The sequence below is a fragment of the Elephas maximus genome, chromosome 7 (assembly GCF_024166365.1).
Source record: "Elephas maximus indicus isolate mEleMax1 chromosome 7, mEleMax1 primary haplotype, whole genome shotgun sequence".
Lineage (NCBI taxonomy): Eukaryota > Metazoa > Chordata > Mammalia > Proboscidea > Elephantidae > Elephas > Elephas maximus.
The window spans coordinates 112,081,125-112,103,611 of record NC_064825.1 but is presented as its reverse complement, the minus strand read 5'-3'; the positions used below and the strand labels follow the sequence as shown (position 1 = coordinate 112,103,611).

Here is a 22,487-nt window from a genome sequence, read left to right as displayed (position 1 = left end):
CCAACTCATAATGACCTTGTAAGACAGAGGAGAACTGACCCATAGGGTATCCAAGGCTGTAAACCTTTATGGAAGCTGACTACCACATCTTTCTCCCACAGAGTGGCTAGTGGATTTGAAACACTGATCTTTTGGGTAGCAGAGGAGTGCTTTAACCATGTACCATTGGGACAACTAGATATCTTTTGCAAATTATCGAAGAACATTCTTTTATATTTTTTAAAATATATCAAGTACTAAATATCATTAAGGTGTTTGAGGTAAAAGCAGATTATTTAAAAGGCGGTGTTTATAGGGTTGCTATGTTCAGAACTGGCTCCACAGCAATGGGGTAAATAAGTGTTTCTTGCTCCCTTTTTCAAGCTGGAATATCTGGAAATGAGTGTTCAGTAATTACTGGGTCGTATATTTGTTGATCCCTGGGTGGTGTAAATGGTTTGTACTCAACTAGTAAACTAAAGATTTAGGATTCAAACCTACTCACCACCATTGAGGAAGAAAGCCCTGGTGATGTTTCCATAAAAATTATCTCCAAAAAAAAAAACCCTGTGGAGCAGTTCTACTCTGTAACACATGTGGTCTCCATGAGTAGAATCCACTTTGTGGCAATATTTTTGTTTGTTTATTATGTATTTATAAGTAAAATACATTTATATACATATGTATCACAAATATGTAATACATAAATAGATGAAGAAATAAGACATTATATTGACAGGAACAGTGTGTGACTTTATATCTATAATCTTAAAATCAAAAAGAAGACAAATATATCCTAAATGCTGCCTGATAAACCAACACTTCAAAGGATGGGTCCCAAGGTCTATTGAATGTGAAAACTATTAAGTAAATAATATACTGGCATCATATCCACTGATTTTTTATTTATCAAATAAATCAAATTAATAAGAGCAGAAATATGTCAAATTAACAAGAAGTTGCATTTTAAGAGTGATATAGGAAGTATCCTTCCTAACTTATTTGAGATTTAAAATGACCTTATGAAGTGGTTATTAAAAATTGAGGGACAAAGAAATGAAGTGACTCATTAAGACAACAGCTAGAATGTCCCTGATGAGGAAAAATTTTTTTACTCAAAATATCCCGTAACATCACATAGCACCACAAATTAATTTGCATAAGACATTTCACACTGTTGCACAGCACCATACATTAATTCCTGTATTTTTTATTTTTTTCAGATAAACGATTTCACACTTGTGCCTTCTCCTCATTCACGAAACGATGCTGCTGAATAATAATGTGACTGAGTTCATTCTGCTTGGGTTGACACAAGATCCTGTTAAAAAGAAAATAGTGCTTATCCGTTTCTTGCTTTCCTACTTAGGGACATTGTTGGGCAACTCGTTGATTATCATCACCATCAAGACTAGTCGGGCGCTTGGGAGTCCAATGTACTTTTTCCTCTTCTACTTATCCTTATCTGATACCTGCTTCTGTACTGCCATGGCCCCTAGAATGATTGTGGATATCCTTCAGAAGACCATCACTATCTCTTCTAGTGAGTACATTATCCAAATCTTTTCATTTCATTTCTTTGGCTGCATGGAGATCTTGATCCTTATTCTGATGGCCGTTGGCCGCTATGTGGCCATCTGTAAACCCCTGCACTACATGAGCATGATGAACCGGCGGGTCTGCAGTGTGTTGGTAGCTCTAGCCTGGGTAGCGTCCTGTGTGCATTCTTCAGTTCAGATTTTTCTGACCTTGAGTTTACCTTTCTGTGGTCCCAATGTGATTGATCACTATTTATGTGACTTGCACCCCTTGTTGAAACTTGCCTGTACAAACACCTATGTGGCCAATCTGCTGCTGGTGTCCAATAGTGGGGCCATTTCCATAATGAGTTTTGTAATGCTGATGTTCTCCTATGTTATCATCTTGCATTCTCTGAGAAATCAAAGTGCTGAAGGGAGGAAAAAAGCCCTTTCCACCTGCATCTCCCATATCATCGTAGTCATCTTGTTCTTTGTTCCTTCTATATTTGTATACACACGCCCAGCAACCACCTTCCCCGTGGATAAAATGATAACTGTGTTTTATACAATTGGAACACCCTTGCTTAACCCTCTGATTTATACACTGAGAAATGCTGAGGTGAAAAATGCCATGAGGAAGCTATGGAAAAAAAAACTGATCTCAGAAGACCAAAGATAAATGGAAATTTCAAATCCTTCTTCATAGTTTACGTTGACCGAGCATAATTCTAGAAAGCATATAATAGTCTTACTGTGAATTTCATAGAAACTTAACTTGGGGAATAAGTGCTACTTTCTTCAGGAAACTGGGTAAAATGAACACATACGCTGGTTAGTGCTGAGTCAGTTAGTGTTGAAACAAAAGCAGGTACAAACAGATATGCCAGGCCAATTTAGATTTTTCACTACTGTTTCTCTACCTCTCTTGGATAACTAGAACCACTTGTGGTTTTGATCTGGTATTTTTTCTATCCTCCTTCACGTTGATTTCTGGTGTTGCTCCCCTATTACCCTAAGACTTACATTCGAATCTACTCAGTAGCACTACAGAAGAAAGGCCTAGCGAATCACTTCCATAAAGATTACAGCCAAAAACCCCTGTGGAAAAATTCTCCTTAGTAACACGTGAGGTTGCCATGAGTGGGTATCAACTTGAAGACAATAGATTTTTTGTTAGTTTATTTTATTATGATTACAGTTAGTCCTCTATATGCTTAAATTCCTATCCTGGTGGAATTTCTCTTCTCAAAACTGAATGTTTTAGTCCAGTGGAGGAATTTTGGGCTTTGAAACAAATTTGTCGTGTTACAGATGGAAAATTTTAGTGAGTTTTCAATACAATCCAGATAAGAGACTAACTTGAATAGAGAGTATTGAAACATGTATATGAAACGTATGTTTCTGCAGTGGGAATGTATGCCACTTTGTCACTATCCATCTGACATTACAGTCTGTAGTTACATAATCATTAAGAATCTAATTTCTTATTTATATTTTTATCCATACAGAAATTTTTATTTGAGAATTCTATATTGATTTTTTGTAGCAAATTGTATTAAAGTTACTAAATTTGTGTCAGTTTTATGTACTAAGAGCTTTGACATTTCTTTAGCTTGAGAAAATACGTATCTCTTTTTTCTGTGTAGATATGGAACTGTAGATTCTCTAATGAACTATAGTGCCATATACACATACTTTTTTAAATTTTTAGTTTCTGTGAATTTCAAGGTAAAATCTATCCCAGGTAGTTTACCACTGATTACAGAAGCTACAGTTTGATTTAAATATTGAAAGATTTGCAAAATAATATTTTTCAGTTGGCTGAATTTTAGCTGATGTCTTCTTCTGTTTCACAGTAAGGAAAAGATAAAAAGGGAGTGTGCATTTAATCCAAGGTAGGTGTCTCCTCAGAAACACTCCATCTATTATGTCTTCTGGACATGCTTTTTATATAGAACCCCTGCTACCACTGCCACCAAGTCTCTTGCAGGCATTGTGCTCTAGATCAGAGTCAGAATTTTATAATAAACATGGCAGAAGTGCAAAGAATACTGATGATGCAGACACAAGAATTTCCATTGTTGGATACAGTGTCCTGAAAGAGAAAGAAAAGGACACTGAGAGCTAAAATTTTGTTGAGAAAAGTAATAACCATGAACCCGAAAATTATTCTCTATCTTCTTGGTTGGCTACCCTATGCGAGAGAATAGTCTTCCCTTCCCCTCATCCCATGCAATTACCTCATCTGAAGCAGTTGTCATACAAAGGTATTTTTTCTCCCCCCGAGCTTCCTCCTAGATCTCATTACTTCCAAACAGTAACTAGGGGCAAGTCTCAGCGAAGCCAAAGCAGTAAAGTAAAATCCTTGCTCTTTTAGAAATGATATGCATGGGGGAATTGCAGTAACTAGCTAACACACATGGTGAGAAATGAGGAGACACTTTACTGTGGGAGTTTATCTTGGCGGCGTTAGCACATGACAACAGAGTATAAGCATGAAAATTGAAAAATTTTTGACATGAGGGAATTCACCAATAATTTGAGATTTGGTGTTCTGCCAAGGGCATCTGCAGTTGACTCTTTAAATATATGTTTTAAGGTCTTGTACTAGTTAGCTACCTCTGCTGTAACATATTGCCACAAATGTAGTGGCTTATAACAACGCAAATTTATTGTCTTAAGTCCTCTAGGTTGGAAGTCTGACACAGGTCTCACTGAGCTAAAATCAAGGTGTCATATGGTTGTGTTTCTTTTGGAGGCTCTAGGCTTTTCCAGATTCTAGAAGTCACCCACATTCCAAGGCTCATGACCCCCCTTCTAAATCTTCAAAGTTAGCCACACTGCATATATTTGACAATTCTCCCATTACTACATCCCCCTTTCTCTTCTGCCTCTCTCTTCCACCTTTAAGGATAGTTGTGATTACATTCATTTTACCTGGTTAATGCAGGATAGTATCCCTATTGAAAGTTAATTATAGATATACTTAATGGAAATTATTATTTCTTCAGATATAGATTGTGCCTTCTGTGTCTACAGTGCCTCCAACAGTGTTTGAGGCTTATAAACTAAGCCATCCATTGACATGGTATCCCGTAAACATTGCTTAGGACATAACACTTATTTGTGAACAATGGATGTGTGAGATTGTTCTTGTGATCTCAGTCTTTGTAGATATTACCATGTATCCCATCACCCATAAGCAGCCAACCCGAAAGAAGACTGTAGAGGTAGATAAATAACTACTGCTGTATTCACTCCACTCATAGAGACCTTATATACAACGGAACAAAATATTGCCTAGTCCTGCATCATCCTCACAATCGTAAGCATGTTTGAGTCCATTGTTGTGATTATTTTGTCAGTCCATCTCACCAACGGTCTTCCTCATCCTTGCTGGCCCTCTACTTCACCAAACGTGATGTTCTCTTCCTTTATCGAACCCTCCTGATGACATGTCGAAAGCATGCGAGTCAGACAGTACTCTGCTGTAATCCATAAGGAGTTCCTTGGCTGATATTCAGAAACAGGTCACGTTTCTTCGTAGTCTTAGTCTACGAACTCTGCTGAAGTCTATCCATCATGGGTAGAAGGGATGTCTCTTGCCTTTATGGAATACAGGCAATCCCAGGATTGCAAACGAGTTCCATTCCTAAATCTGTCTTTAAGTCGAATTTGTAAATAAGTCAGAACAGTTAGGTACATTTCTTATCTAACATCAGTTATTCAAATGTTTGTCTTCTTATACAGCATATAGTGTACTTTTTTTTAATAATTTTTATTGAGCTTTAAGGGAACGTTTACAAATCAAGTCAGTCTGTCACATATAAGCTTATATACACCTTACTCCATACTCCCACTTACTCTCCCCCTAATGAGTCCGCCCTTCCAGTCTCTCCTTTCGGGACAATTTTGCCAGTTTTTAACCTTCTCTACCCTCCCATCTCCCCTCCAGACAGGAGATGCCAACACAGTCTCAAGTGTCTACCTGATACAAGTAGCTCACTCTTCATCAGCATCTCTCTCCTACCCATTGTCCAGTCCCTTCCACCTCTGATGAGTTGTCTTCGGGAATAGTTCCCGTCCTGGGCCAACAGAAGGTTTGGGGACCATGACCGCCGGGATTCCTCTAGTCTCAGTCAGACCATTAAGTCTGGTCTTTTTATGAGAATTTGGGGTCTGCATCCCACTGTTCTCCTGCTCCCTCAGGGGTTCTCTGTTGTGCTCCCTGTCAGGGCAGTCATCGATTGTGACCAGGCACCATCTAGTTCTTCTGGTCTCAGGATGATGTAAGTCTCTGGTTCATGTAGCCCTTTCTGTGTCTTGGGCTCTTTATTACCTTGTGTCCTTGGTGTTCTTCATTCTTCTTTGCTCCAGGTGGGTTGAGACCAATTGATGCATCTTAGACGGCCGCTTGTTCGCATTTAAGACCCCAGATGCCACCTTTCAAAGTGGGATGCAGAATGTTTTCATAATAGAATTATTTTGCCAATTGACTTAGAAGTCCCCTTGAGCCATAGTCCCCAAACCCCTGCCCTTGCTCCGCTGACCTTTGAAGCATTCAGTTTATCCCGGAAACTTCTTTGCTTTTGGTCCAGTCCAGTTGAGCTGACCTTCTGTGTATTGAGTATTGTCCTTCCCTTCACCTAAAGTAGTTCTTATCTACTAACTAATCAGTAAATAAACCTCTCCCATCCTCCCTCCCTCCCCCCCTCGTAACCACAAAAGTATGTGGTTCTTCTCAGTTTACACCATTTCTCAAGATCTTATAATAGTGGTCTTATACAATATTTGTCCTTTTGCCTCTGACTAATTTCATGCAGCATAATGCCTTCCATGTTCCTCCATGTTATGAACTGTTTCACAGATTCATCACTGTTCTTTATCGATGTGTAGTATTCCATTGTGTGAATATACCACAATTTATTTAGCCATTCATCCGTTGATGGATACCTTGGTTGCTTCCAGCTTTTTGCTATTGTAAACAGAGCTTCAATAAACATGGTGTGCATAAATCTGTTCATGTGAAGGCTCTTATTTCTCTAGGGTTTATTCCGAGGAGTGGGATTTCTGGGTTGTATGGTAGTTCTATTTCTAACTGTTTAAGATAACACCAGATGGACTTCCAAAGTGGTTGTACCATTTTACACTCCCACCAGCAGTATATAAGAGTTCCAGTCTCTCCGCAGCCTCTCCAACATTTATTATTTTGTGTTTTTTGGATTAATGCCAGCCTTATTGGAGTGAGATGGAATCTCATCGTAGTTTTAATTTGCATTTCTCTCATGGCTAATGATCGAGAGCATTTTCTCATGTATCTGTTAGCTGCCTGAATATCTTCTTTAGTGAAGTGTGTGTTCATATCCTTTGCCCACTTCTTGATTCGGTTGTTTGTCTTTTTGTTGATGAGTTTTAACAGAATCATATAGATTTTAGAGATCAGGCACTGGTGGGAGATGTCATAGCTGAAAATTCTTTCCCAGTCTGTAGGTGGTCTTTTGACTCTTTTGATGAAGTCTTTAGATGAGCATAGGTGTTTGATTTTTAGGAGCTCCCAGTTATCTGGTTTCTCTTCGTCATTTTTGGTAATGTTTTGTATTCTGTTTATGCCTTGTATTAGGGCTCCTAACGTTGTCCCTATTTTTTCTTCCATGATCTTTATTGTTTTAGTCTTTATGTTTAGGTCTTTGATCCACTTGGAGTTAGTTTTTGTGCAAGGTGTGAGATATGGGTCCTGTTTCATTTTTTTGCAAATGAATATCCAGTTATGCCAGCACCATTTGTTAAAAAGACTATCTTTTCCCCAATTAACTGACACCGGGCCTTAGTCAAATATCAGCTGCTCATATGTGGATGGCTTTATATCTGGGTTCTCAATTCTGTTCCATTGGTCTATGTGCCTGTTGTTATACCAGCACCAGGCTGTTTTGACTACTGTGTCTGTATAATATGTTCTAAAATCAGGTAGAGTGAGGCCTCCCACTTTCTTCTTCTTTTTCAGTAATGCTTTGCTTATCTGAGGCTTCTTTCCCTTCCATATGAAGTTGGTGATTTGTTTCTCCATCACATTAAAGAATGTCATTGGAATTTGGATCGGAAGTGCATTGTATGTATAGATGGCTTTTGGTAGAATAGACATTTTTACAATGTTAAGTCTTCCTATCCATGAGTAAGGTATGTTTTTCCACTTAAGTAGGTCCTTTTTAGTTTCTTGTAATAGTACTTTGTAGCTTTCTTTGTATAGGTCTTTTACATCTTTGGTAAGATTTATTCCTAAGTATTTTATGTTCTTGGGGGCTACTGTGAATGGTATTGATTTGGTTATTTCCTCTTCGATGTTCTTTTTGTTGATGTAGAGGAATCCAAGTGATTTTTGTATGTTTATCTTATAACCTGAGACTCTGCCAAACTCTTCTATTAGTTTCAGTAGTTTTCTGGAGGATTCCTTAGTGTTTTCTGTGTATAAGATCATGTCATCTGCAAATAGAGATAATTTTACCACCTCCTTGCCAATCCGGATGCCCTTTATTTCTTTGTCTAGCCTAATTGCTCTGGCTAGGACCTCTAGCACAATGTTGAATAAGAGCAGTGATAAAGGGCATCCTTGTCTGGTTCCTGTTCTCAAGGGAAATGCTTTCAGGCTCTCTCCATTTAGAGTGATGTTGGCTGTTCGTTTTGTACAGATGCCCTTTATTATGTTGAGGACTTTTCCTTCAATTCCTATTTTGCTGAAAGTTTTTATCATAAATGGGTGTTGGACTTTGTCAAATGCCTTTTCTGCATCAATTGATAAGATCATGTGGTTTTTGTCTTTTGTTTTATTTATATGGTGGATTACATTAATGGTTTTTCTAATATTAAAGCAGCCTGCATAAAACATACCTGGTATAAATCCCACTTGGTCGTGGTGGATTATTTTTTTGATACACTGTTGAATTCTATTGGCTAGAATTTTGTTGAGGATTTTTGCATCTATGTTCATGAGGGATATAGATCTGTAATTTTCTTTTTTTGTGATGTCTTTACTTGGTTTTGGTATCAGGGATATGTTGGCTTCATAGAATGAGTTAGGCAGTATTCCATCATTTTCTAGGCTTCGAAATACCTTTAGTAGTTTTGGTGTTAACTCTTCTCTGAAAGTTTGGTAGAACTCTGTAGTAAAGCCATCTGGGCCAGGGTTTTTTTTTGTTGGGAGTTTTTTTAATTACTGTTTCAATCTCTTTTTTTTTTTTTTTATGTGTCTATTTAGTTGTTCTACTTCTGATTGTGTTAGTTTAGGTAGGTAGTGTTTTTAATTCATCCATTTCTTCTAGGTTTGCAAATTTGTTAGAGTACAATTTTACGTAGTAATCTAAAATGATTCTTTTAATTTCATTTGGTTCTGTTGTGATGTGGTCCTTCTCGTTTCTTATTTGGGTTATTTGTTTCCTTTCCTGTATTTCTTTAGTCAGTCTGGCCAGTGGTTTATCAATTTTGTTATTTTTTTCAAAGAACCAGCTTTTGGCTTTGTTAATTCTTTCAATTGTTTTTCTGTTCTCTAATTCATTTAGTTCAGCTCTAATTTTTATAATTTGTTTTCTTCTGGTGCCTGATGGATTCTTTTGTTGCTCACTTTCTATTTGTTCAAGTTGTAGGGACAGTTCTCTGACTTTGGCTCTTTCTTCTTTTTGTATGTGTGCATTTATCGATATAAATTGGCCTCTGAGCACTGCTTTTGCTGTGTCCCAGAGGTTTTGATAGGAACTATTTTCATTCTCGTTGCATTCTATGAATTTCTTTATTCCCTCCTTGATGTCTTCTATAACCCAGTCTTTTTTCAGGAGGGTATTGTTCAGTTTCCAAGTATTTGATTTCTTTTCCCTAATTTTTCTGTTATTGATTGCATTTTTATGGCCTTGTGATCTGAGAAGATGCTTTGTAATATTTTGATGTTTTGGATTCTGCAGAGGTTTGTTTTATGACCTAATATGTGGTCTATTCTAGAGAATGTTCCATGTGCACTAGAAAAAAAAGTATACTGTGCAGCAGTTGGGTGGAGAGTTCCGTATAAGTCAATGAGATCAGGTTGGTTGATTGTAGTATTAGGTCTTCCGTGTCTCTATTGAGCTTCTTACTGGATGTCCTGTCCTTCTCTGAAAGTGGTGTGTTGAAGTCTCCTACTATAATTGTGGAGATGTCTATCTCACTTTTCAGTTCTGTTAAAATTTGTTTTATGTATCTTGCAGCCCTGTCATTGGGTGCATAAATATTTAATATGGTTATATTTTTCTGGTCAATTGTCCCTTTTATCATTATGTAGTGTCCTTCTTTATCCTTTGTGTTAGATTTAACTTTAAAGTCTATTTTGTCAGAAATTAATATTGCTACTCTTGCTCTTTTTTGCTTATTGTTTCCTTGATATATTTTTTTCCATCCTTTGAGTTTTAGTTTGTGTCTCTAAGTCTAAGGTGTGTCTCTTGTAGGCAGCATATGGACGAGTCGTGTTTCTTTATCCAGTCTGAGACTCTCTGTCTCTTTACTGGTGTGCTTAGTCCATTTACATTCAGCGTAATTATAGATAAGTATGTGTTTAGTGCTGTTATTTTGATGTCTTTTTATGTGTGTTGTTGATAATTTCATTTTTCTACTTACTTTTTTGTGCTGAGACTTTTTCTTTGTAAATTGTGTGTTCCTCATTTTCATACTATCTGACTTTATGTTTGCTGAGTCGTTATGTTTTTCTTGGTTTTTATTTTGAGTTATGGAGTTGTTATACCTCTTTGTGGTTACCTTAATATTTACCCCTATTTTTCCAGGTAAAAACCTAACTTGTATAGTCCTATATCGCCTTGTATCCCTCTCCATATGGCAGTTCTATGCCTCCTGTATTTAGTCCCTCTTTTTGATTATTGCGATCGTTTACATATTTACTTCAATGATTCCCTGTTTTGAGCATTTTTTTTTTAATTAATCTTAATTTATTTTCGTGATTTCACTATTTGAGTTGATATCAGGATGCTCTGTTCTGTGACCTTTTGTTGTGCTGGTATCTGATATTATTGGTTTTCCGACCAATTTCCTTTAGTATTTCTTGTAGCTTTGCTTTGGTTTTTGCAAATTCTCTAAGCTTATGTTTATCTGTAAATGTCTTAATTTCACCTTCATATTTCAGAGAGAGTTTTGCTGGATATATGATCCTTGGCTGGCAGTTTTTCTCCTTCAGTGCTCTGTATATGTCATCCCATTGCCTTCTTGCCTGCATGGTTTCTGCTGAGTAGTCTGAACTTATTGATTCTCCATTGTAGGAGACCTTTCTTTTCTCCCTGGCTGCTTTTAAAATTTTCTGTTTATCTTTGGTTTTGGCAAGTTTGATGATAATGTGTCTTGGTGTTTTTCTTTTTGGGTCAATCTTAAATAGGGTTCGATGAGCATCTTGGATAGATATCCTTTCGTCTTTCATGATGCCAGGGAAGTTTTCTGCCAACAGATCTTCAACTATTCTCTCTGTGTTTTCTGTTGTCCTTCCCTGTTCTGGGACTCCAATCACATGCAAATTATTCTTCTTGATAGAGTCCCACATGATTCTTAGGGTTTCTTCATTTTTTTTTTAATTCTTTTATCTGATTTTTTTTTCAGCTATCTTGGTGTTAATTCCCTGGTCCTCCAGATTTCCCAGTCTGCATTCTAATTGCTCGAGACTGCTCCTCTGACTTCCTATTGTGTTGTCTAATTCTGTCATTTTATTGTTAATCTTTTGGATTTATACATGCTGTCTCTCTATGGATTCTTGCAACTTTTTAATTTTTCCACTATGTTCTTGAATAATCTTTTTGAGTTCTTCAACAGTTTTATCAGTGTGTTCCTTGGCTTATTCTGCATTTATCCTAATTTCATTTGTGATATCGTTAAGCATTCTGTAAATTAGTTTTTTATCTTGTGTATCTGATAATTCCAGGATTGTATCTTCATTTGGGAAAGATTTTGATTCTTTTGTTTGGGGGGTTGGAGAAGCTGTCATGGTCTGTTTCTTTATGTGGTTTGATATGGACTGCTGTCTCCGAGCCATCACTGGGAAACTAGATTTTGCAGGTAATCAGCTAAAAAAAATGCAGTCAAATCCCTATCTGAATTCTCCCTCTGGCTCCAGGTATTCGGATGTTAATGGGGCCGCCTGGGGAGGGTGCGGGAGGGATCAGAGAGCTAGGAGTGTAGCACCACAGAGTATAGAGCTGATCACCGCGTTCACGCTCCGCCCCCGTCCGCCAAAATCCGGGCGGGACGGCTCCCCGGTTGGGATGCTACTCTCCCCACTCCGAGACCAGTCACTTCCTCCTGGGGACTCCTCCCTCCAGTGCGCGACACTGCTCCCGCGAACTGGGTGGGCGCCACCTGCACGACCAGGTGGGCCCGCCCCCTGGGTCAATTCAGCGAAATATAATTGGACCCTGCGCTCACGCCCCGCCCGCTTCCACCAAAATCCCAGCGGGACGGCTCCCCAGCTAGGACGCTGCTCTCCCCACTCCAAGACCTGTCACTTCGTCCCGGGGACTTCTCCCTCCGGTGCGCCGCGCCACATGGGAGAACCGGGTGGGCGTCCCCCTGCACGAACTTGTGTGTCCTGCCCCGGGGTGGCTTTAGAGAAATATAGCTGACCCCCCCCGCTCGCGCCCCGCCCACTTCCTGCCAAACTCCCGGCGGGATGGCTCCCGGGACACTGCTCTCCCCGCTCCAAGATCAGTCACTGCCTCCCGGGTGCTTCTCCCTCTGGCTGCGCTGCTACGCTGCCCGCGCCAACCAGCTAGACTCTCTCCCGGGTTGGGTTCGGGGGGGGTAGGGCTGGGCCCCTTGTCTGTGCCATCTGCACCCCTGGGCTCTGCCCCAGATCGGGCTCCGAAGGTCACCTGCCTGGTATGCTGGCTCCTAGTTCTGAAAAAGGTCGCTGTAGGCCTGTATTTGTTCATTTTCCGTCTCTAAGTCTGTGCTTGTTGTTCAGAGTTCGTAGATTGTTATGTATGTGATCGATTCACTTGTTTTTCCGAGTCTTTGTTGCAAGAGGGATCCGCGGTAGCGTCCACCTAGTCCGCCATCTTGGCCCCGCCTCCCTCTGAATGCATTTTTAAGATAGTGACAATGATGAACACATAAGAAGTAAGGATGATGAGTAATGTACTCACCTCATTAAAAGTAACAACGATGAAAAGCAGTAACTGGCTTAGAGAAGTATCAGAGCAAGAAAGAGACAGAAGTGAGGAGAACTCACAGAAGTGATTGTGTTGGGACCACAAAAAGATAATTTCAAAGCAGAGCATGTGAGTATCAAGGAACACCCTGCTCCCCATGCATATGATCCCACCACCAGCATAGCACAGAGTCCTTGGGACATGGCAACTGTGTAGAGCAGACGGTTGCAAATGGCCACAAAGCGGTCATAGGCCATTACAGCTAATAAAAAGATTTCAGTCACCACAAAGGTACAAAAGAAAAAGAATTAAACTACGCATCCTAATAATTAAATGGTTCTGTCTTCTACAACTAGGTTTCCCAGCATTTTAGGAGCAACGATGGAAGAACAGCAGAAATCCACAAATGAGAGGTGGCTGAGGAAAAAGTGCATGGGGGTGTGCAGTATGGGATTAATTTTAATGATTATAATCATTCCAAGATTCCCTACAACAGTGACACTGTAGATGGCCAGAAATACCAAGAAAAGAGGAACCTGCAGTTCTGGGTAATCTGAGAACCCTAAAAGGGTGAAAGTGGCCCCACTTTTATTTCTCTCCGACAATAACATGGCTTCTGTTTGTCAAAATCTGAAAGTCAGTCCTGGAAATGAAAATATACATATATATTAAAGAGAGTAAGGATATAGGAAGCTTAGTCAACTAACCCTTGGCAAAACTGGAGAAGATATCTTTTTCAGAATCTCTTTATTTGTTTATTAACCAAGGTATGTCAGTGGTTAAGCTTTTGACAGCTAACCAAAAGATTGGCAGTTCAAATCCACCATCTGCGCAGTGGAGATCCTAGGGACAGTTCTACTCTATCTTATAGGGCCGCTCTGGGTCAGAATGGACTAGACAGCAATGGGCTTTTTTTTTTTGTCCCATATTGTTTTCAAGTAGTGGATGATGGATTGGAACTGCTGACTTTTTTGGTTACCAGCCGTAGCATGCTGTAGCTCTTAACCACTGCACCAACAGGGCTCCAAGGTTTGATAAACTTCGAAAATTTTAAAACATGACAACCATTCTTTTTTAAAAATTTTCTTAAGTAAAACAAATAAAACCATTAAACTGAATTTTGCTTAAGTTCTCAACTTTAATTTTTAGTACTTACAAATACATAAAAATGAGATTTAAAGATTATATGATAATTTTAAATAAAATTTTCACATAACACTTCCAGTCCTCCTTCAATGCTTTAAGTGCATAAAAGACAAGCTTAGCTTGAGGCAGTGACAGGTTATGTCAGCTCTACAGTCAATAATAAAAGATAGGAAAGTCTAAATTATTTTATTTGTTATTTCACATTTATACACCATGCTTATAAACAATAGACAGCCTTAACACTTCCCATTTGTGTTTTTATTGTTAATTTTGTATAGTACTCTAAACTTTGCTTTTTGTTCTGACACAGTAAATCTGATATTGAAATAAATCTTGATTATTTTTTAATAGCCTGTGTGGTGCCAATGGTTAATGCATAGGGCAGGAAACCAAAAGTTTGGAGGTTCTAGTCCACCTAGGGGAACCACTGAGAAAACAACTGGTGATCTACTTTTGAAAAATCATCCATTGAAAACTTTTTGGAGCACACCTCTACTCTTACACACGGGGTCACCATGATTCCAAGTTGACCTGTTGACAATTTTTTTTTTTTAATGTTCCCCAAATCGAAGGAGTCCTAGTATTCAATTCTTCCTCATTTCTTGAGGAATAATAATAATAAAAAAATTAGAACAGATGATAAAGATTATCTAGTCTATATCCTTATTCTAGAGGCAACATAACAGAACCCAGAAGAAGCCTTGGCTTTCACAGTGACGTGCAGATAAAGACCAGTCTATGATCCCCAGCTATGTATATATTTCTCTACCCTAGACCCTGGTCCATCTTATATATCTACCTACTAATACATTTTCTTTGTTAACGCTCACCCCCTTTAATTTAGAGCAAACTAGAGACTGTGAAACTATGGAAAATATTCCAAAGACACTGTTATGTGCCACAGAGATATACTTGAGGGCAGCATCCAGATGAAACACAGAAGAATGGGACTTAGAAATGTTACACACCAGGAGGGGCCCTGGTGGCTGAGTGATTACGAGCTTGGCTACTAATCAAAAGGTCAGCAGATCGAATCCACCAGGGGCTCCTTGGAAATACTATGGGACAGTTCTACTCTGACCTATATGAGTTGGAATCAACTCGAAGGCAACAAGTTACACACCAGGAATAACTAAAGACTCTTTGACTTAGAAATTCCCTTTTCCAATGTCTTTCCTACTCATTCCTCTTCTTTCAGCATGCCTAGGATACTCATTCTCTCCATGTATGATGCATGTATAAGAATTTGAAAAATGGACTAAAAAAAAAATCTGTTGCCACTGATTCGATTCCAACTCACACCGACCCTATAGGACAGAGTAGAACTTCCCCATAGGGTTTCCAAAGAGGAGTTGGTGGACTTGATCTGTCAACATTTCAGTTAGCAGTTGAGCTCTTAATCACTGCACCACCAGGGCTTCATGGAATAGTAGTGCACAATTAAGTCATTTCATGAGGAAACATTAACTCAAAAGAATGATTGTATTTCTAGAATAGGTGCCCAGTACCTCTCAGAACCCAAGGTACTGGGAACCTCTTTCTCTGTCGTGATTTCTGGTAAGTTTATTTTTGATTCTGATACCCAGCAAATCATTTTCATATGACCCAGAAATAAAGATGTCAGGTCATGTGCTAGACTGAGACCCTCAATGGCCCTATCCTGTTCCTGTATAAATCTAAGTATTGAAGAGAACCTCAAAAGGCAACCTAACGCACAAATAGTCATTTTAATTATCACAGTTTTTTTTTTTTAACACCATGTTTCACATATCTAAGGCATTTAAAAATTGACTTTAATCAAGTATGTGTTTAATGTAATGGCTCTTCTCTGTCCCAAATGTTGATATTAAATTGATGATAAATTTATTCTCTCATTTAGTCCAAGAAATGGGATAGCTAATAATTTCCTCCCTTTTTATTGTTCTTTTAATCTCTAGGGGCTCATGTATTCCCTGCTTTTTGTTTTGTAACCTTAATTAAAGCTAAAGACTGGTAGATAGATTAATGTAGAGATAGATTTTTCTTTCTAAAGATTCTATGCAATCTTTTATTATTCCACTCTGCATAAATACTTGTTTATTCTACCTTCACATCTGCACCTAAAATTTACAAAAGTGAGAAAATACACATTCTGAAACTCAAGGCTCTCCTATTCCCCCACTTCAGGTACCTGTCATCCAGGTCACTATAATTAAGGAGCTCTGATGAACCAGATCCTCTATGCAAAGCTGGGCATAAAGGGTGTACATCTTGTTCTTTGCATTTTCAGATATGTACCTTTCACAAAATAGTACCTTTTGCAATGGCTCAGTGGTCCTCAAGAACTCTCTACATCTAAAGATTAAGTTTTCCCATTTTCAGGTTACTTTCTAGGTACCCTACATTGACGTTAAAGTCTTTGTCTTTAAAATCTTAAAAACAAACCTGCTAATGGCAAAGAGAAGGCCTCTCCTGCCTCTGGTAAACTTGGTTGGGAATCAAGTATATGCACCTTATATTTGTAGTCACAACCTTGGGACATGAACCCTAGAGACTCTCTGTTGCCCCATTCTCTAGAGGACGAAAGTCAAACAATTAAAATTAACTACCTTTCTCAGCTGTACTAGAAAACCTAGAGAAAAATTATAGTAAAATTAGGAACATTTTATATGAAACAATTTATATTTTAAAGTCATCTTCCCCAGTCTCCTGAACACTCCAATACTTTCCCATATTTATCAAGAATATGTATCTATTGGAGACACAATTATCAAATATTAATTGCCTTATTACTATGTGCCATTCTGATAGGTGAGATACGACATCTCATGGTAGTTTTCATTTGTGTTTCTATTATTACGAGTCTGATTGAACAACTCTTCATATCTTTTAGAGCTATTTGTATTCATTTAATGAGAACTTTTTAACCATAACTTATGTCCATTTTTCTACAGGACTAATTGTCGTTTCTCCTCCATTCTATGTGATATAAGTGGTAATTTTTTTACTCAGTTTATTTGTCATTTTAAGTTATGTTCTTTTGTTTTTGCTGTGAAGTTTCTGTATATTTATGTAATTTAAATTAAAAAAAAAAACTTTGTTTTCAGAACCTGTTTTGATGTGTGGGACAAGAAAGAGATCCAATGTTATCTCTTACTCATATGGCTACGGAAAGATGCCCATTTGGCTTTTTAACATCCGCGTGTCCCAATAATACACGATCTTAATAATAACACCAAAGAAATACAAACCCATTGTTGTTGAGTCAATTCTGACTCACAGTGACTCTAAAGACATTTTAAACTTTATTTTAAACTATGTAGGATTAGCCTGTTTACCCCATGCATCTGTCAGTTTGTTGTGCTTGCTGAAGATGAAGAGGACTTGAAGCACTTACTGATGAAGATCAAAGGTCACAGCCTTCAGTATGGATTGTACCTCAACATAAAGAAAAAAATCCTCACAAATGTACCAATAAGTAACAGCATGATAAATGGAGAAAAGATTGGAGTTGTCAAGGATTTCATTTTACTTGGATACACAATCAACACCCATGGAAGCAGCAGTCAAGAAATCAAAAGACACATTGCATTGGACGAATCTGCTGCACAGGACCTCTTTAAAGTGTTGAAAAGCAAAGATGTCAACTTGAAGACTAAGGTGGCCTGACCCAAGCCATGGTGTTTTCAATTGCCTCAATATGCATATAAAAGCTGAACAATGAATTAGGAAGACCAAAGAAGAATTGATGCTTTTGAATTGTGGTGTTGGCAAAGAAAATTGAATATACCATGGGCTGCCAAAAGAAGGAAAAAATCTGTCTTAGAAGAAGTACAACCAGAATACTCCTTAGAAGCAAAGATGGTGAGATTACGTCTCACATACTTTGGACATATTATCAGAAGGGATCAGTCCCTGAAGAAGGACATCATGCTTGGTAAAAGCACAGGGTCAGTGAAAAAAAGGAAGACCCTTAAGGAGATGGATTGACACAGTGGCTGCGACAATGGGCTCAAGCATAGCAACAATTGTGAGGATGGCACAGGACAGAGCAGTGTTTCATTCTGTTATGCATGGTGTCACTGTGAGTGGCAAATGACTCTATAGCATCCAATAACATCAACAGGATTAGCCACCTATTCTAATTTGATTTTTTTTTGTCTTTTTTTTCCTGAATATCTGTGATTGTTTATTCTTTTTGTATGAACATTAAAGCAGAAGTATTGTAGTATGACTCCTTGAGAATCCCAGATGAATTTTGTATTACACTTATCCTGGTCCTAATAAATGTGAACTAAATAGAGCAAAATCTTAAAAATATTTCCAGACCTGATACTACCAGTAATGATACTTTTGAGTAAGTAATATTTAAGTATAATCTAGGAATATTGAAATGGCCTCAGAGATTGTCTTTTCTGAAAGGCAATTTAATATTCATGACCTCTCAGACAGACAGCCTCAGAGATAACAGAGCCAAAGTACAGTAGAATTAGAGTCAGAAGAGCTAAGTTTCTGTCCTAAACCAGTCATTTCTGGTTATGTGAAATTTCTGTAAATCAGGAATTCCTTGGGCCTCTGTATCATCATCTATGCAATGATATGATTCTTTTCACCTCTGCTTTTCAACATGATCTGATTGTTTCAATTGCAAGGCTTCTCATTCATAGAATTCACAGAACCCGAGGAACAAAGTTGTCAAAAAGAATTATTCCCCTTTTCCCACACAGCACATCTTCTGTGTCTCCCAACAGAAACCCTCTCTCTCCTCCACATATTTGAAAACCACCAGTGACACACAACAGAAATAACTTTAAATGCAAGTCACTCAATGCCATATGAATTAAGAAATAAGAAAAAACTTTTTCTATAGTGTGTTGGCATCATCCTCTCAATATCTTTATTGCCCACATTTAATTGAGAGAGAAGACAATGCACTCAGTCATAAAATTCATTGATCTTCTGGGTGATAGTTTAAGCAGATCTATTTAAAAGCATCCTTAGATGAAATAGAATTCAGTGTATTTGTTCAGACAGGCAATAAAGAGACAAGGCATTGTGTCTCCTAGAATACACTAGCCTTCATGATACAGGTTTATTACAAGCCCGATGCCAAGGTTTTGGAATTAGTTCATTCCAAAATAATTATCAAAATCACTTTGGTTAGCAACAAAACACTACCAACTCATTGCTTTGTCAAATATACTATTAAGTTGAATAAAAATAAATTCAATAATTAAGCACACCACCACCAAAGGATGTGAATAGACATTTCACCAAACGGCCACCATACACATGAAAAGATGCTTGATGTCATCAGTCATCAGAGAGATACAAATCAAAAACAAAATGAGATATAATTTCATTCCCACTAAGATTGCTAATGGAGTCCTGTTGGTGAAGTGGTTAGCAGCTTGACCGCTAACCATGAGTTCAGCAGTTTGAATCCACCAGTCTATCCTTGGAAATGATGGTGCATTTGTACCTACCTTATAGGGTCACTTTGAGTCAGAACTGACTAGACAGCAACAGGTTTGGTTTTTGGTTTAAGATGGCTAATATAAAGAAAAGGCAAATATTGGCAAGGTTATGGGAAAATTGGAAACTTTATCCATTACTGGCGGAAATGTGAAATTGTACAGCCTTTGTAGATAATGGTGTGGTGGTTCCTCAAACAACTGAAACTAGAACTATCATATGACCTAGCAATTCCACTCCTAGGTGTATACCCAAAAGACTTGAAAGTAGAGACTTGTACAGCAGTATTCATTGCAGCAATATTCATAATAAGCAAGAGGTGGAAGCAAACTAAATGTCCATTAACAGACGAAGAGACAAAAAAAAAAGGTACATACATACAATAGAATACAAGTCAGAAAGAGATATAATGTCTTGATACATGCTACAATATGGGTGGAGCTGGAAGACATTAACCCAAGCTGTTTGAAATCAGTCAACCACAAAAGGACAAATACTGTATTACCTCTACTATGTAAAAAGACAAGAAAAGACAAATGCATAGAAAGCAAAGTTTATTAGTGATTATCAGGTGAGGGAGGGATGGGAAAAGGGTTAATGGTGATGGAAATATCTCTTGACGAATGGTAAATTTGTACAGCCGATTATTGTAATTGCTCTTGATAAGTTGTACACCTGTAAAAAATTGAATTGGCAAAAGTTCTGCAATAGATACATTTACAACAATGACAAAAAAAAAAAGAGTAGCTGCTGAGGCTGATTATATACAAATGAAAATTCATAGGATTTGATTCCTTTTTTTGGAGATTTAGGGTCATGGATACAAGGGAGATTTCAGTTAATTAGCCAAATGACATATTTAATGTTTCCATTCTACTCCCTGGCTTGGTGCACAGTGCCTATGATATAAAAAACAGGCAAGTGGCCTTCCAAGCCATGATTGGTCTCTTTTTATCTAGAATAATAGAAGAAAAAGGAGAAAGAAATGGAATCTGTGGCTAATTGCTTCCTTGAACAACTGCCTCCCTTGCCATGAGACTAGAAAAAAACTGGATGGTTTCTGGCTACTATTGCTGAACATTTTAATCAAAAATTCTTTAGAAAAATTCTGATCAAACGGGGGAAAATTTAGGACAGAATTTAAATTCTCATGGACTCCAGATTTTCTGAAGCCTTGTAGGTTGAATGAACACCAGCACTATAACCCTGAGATAATTTATAAACCTTAAGACCAAAATATCCCCTAAAGTCTTCTTAAAACCAAACAATAGTTTAGTTTAACTATTAAAAAAAAGTTTTCCTTGAGATTATGCTTTTTTTAAGAACTATCTATATTGAATCAAAGTGACAACAGCAACACAAAAGATTACATAGGAATCTTAGGGGGTGGTAAGTTTGTTAGTAAGGGAGGAAAAACAAAGAAAATGAGAATGGTTGCATATTTCAAAGAATGTAATCAATGTCTGTCTTAGTTACCTAGTGCTGTTATAGCAGAAACACCACAAGTGGATGGCTTTAACAAAAGAAATTTATTCTCTCACAGTTTAGGAGGCTAGAAGTTCAAATTCAAGGTGCTAGCTCCAGGGGAAGTCTTTCTCATTTTGTAGGCTTTCGTGGAAGATCCTTGTAATCAGTCTTCTGTTCTAGGAGAGCTTCAGCTCAGGATCTCCAGGTCCAAAGGATGTGCTCTGCTCATGGCACCGATTTCTTGATAGTTTTAAGTCTTTCTGTCTCCCTGCTTGCCTCTTTTATACCTCAAAAGCGATTGACTCAAGAAACAACCTAATCTGGTAGACTGAGTAATGCCTCATTAACGTAACTGCCTCTAATCTTGCCCCATTAATATCATAGAGGTAGGATTTACAACACATAGAAAAATCACATCAGATGACATAATGGTGGACCATCACATGAAACTGGCAATCATGGCCTAGCCAATTTGACACACATTTTTGGGGCACACTATTCAGTTCATGACATTCCACCATTTTGTTCCCACAAATTCATGTCCTTGCCACATGTAAAACATGTACTCCCCCTCAGATCATAGGAGAAGTCTTAAATCAATTCCAAGTCCAAAATCCAAAAATTCCTGTTCATCTGTAAAATCAAATACACAAGTTATCTACTTCCAAAGTACAGTGGCGGAACAGGCACAAGCTAGACATTTCCATTACAAATGGAAGAAATTGGACAGAAAAAGGAATAACAGGTACCACACAAGTCAGCAGAACACCTTACATTAGCTCCCAAGTCCTAAAAATTTTCCTCTATTCTCTGAGACCATTTAGGCAATCACCCTGCCCTCCAGACTCTTGGTGCTGGCCATACTGTCCAGATTCTGTGCGGAGGCCCCTTGGCTCTAGGTTTCAGCTCCACTTTCCAAGCCCACCAAAAAGACAAAGCTACCCCCTTGGCTACGGGCAGCTACATTTTCCTAGCACCTCTGAGTGGTAACCCTGCCAAGTCTGCCCCAGCAGGCCCTGCCATTCTTCTGCCCCTTGTGCATGGCAGCCTCATCCCCTCAGCTTTGAGCAGTAGACCTGGCCCTATCCCACTGACAGTCATGAACGGCACCAAGCTGATCAGGATCTGACTCTTTGATACCTAGAAAGCTGTGGCCCTATCCTTAGAAACTCCAGAAGTGGTGGACCTACTCTTTGAAACAGAGCCAGCTTTGCTTCCTATTTTCCTAGTCTTTTCAGCTTCCGCTTCCATGGTTCCTTGACCTCTCAGCCTCTCAGGCCTTGCCACCTGCATCTTCCCTGCTATGGCAGGTGTTCCAAAGCTCTTTAGCTCCACCAATAATTGCCATTAGGCACCTCACTCTGCCAATAACCTTGGGAAGGCTCTCAGCTTTCTTGCTCCATAGGTTAGTAAACTTAGCTTCACCAATAAGTGGCCAATGGCACCTCATTCTTCCAGAAAGCCTACAGTGCAAAGACACTCAGCTCTTTCACTCCTCGGGTCAGCTCCAATGCTGTCTCTCACCAGTCTCCTGGGTCTGCTACTGTTTCTCAACATCTGCACCATCTCCAGTGTAACAGCTCTCCTCATTTCCTTCTGAGTCCTCAGCAGAATTGTCTTGACTTCCATAATCCTAACAACAGTCCCTTTAAGGCAACCTAGACTTTTACTACTAGGGACTTCAAAAATCTTCCAGCCTCTACCCATTCACAGTTTCAAAATAGCTTCCACATTTTAGGTATCTGTTAGAGAAGCACCCTAC

At 38.5% G+C, this 22,487-nt stretch overlaps 1 protein-coding gene across 1 annotated transcript; it reads left to right on the top strand.

Moving 5' to 3' along the window:
• The first annotated feature begins 1,245 nt into the window (after positions 1-1,245).
• On the top strand, positions 1,246-21,854 carry LOC126080380 (olfactory receptor 4C16-like). Its single transcript, XM_049891615.1, has 2 exons — positions 1,246-2,118; positions 21,570-21,854. Exons 1-2 carry the CDS (start codon positions 1,246-1,248, stop codon positions 21,852-21,854), a joined length of 1,158 nt encoding a protein of 385 aa, XP_049747572.1.
• Positions 21,855-22,487: the final 633 nt, after the last annotated feature.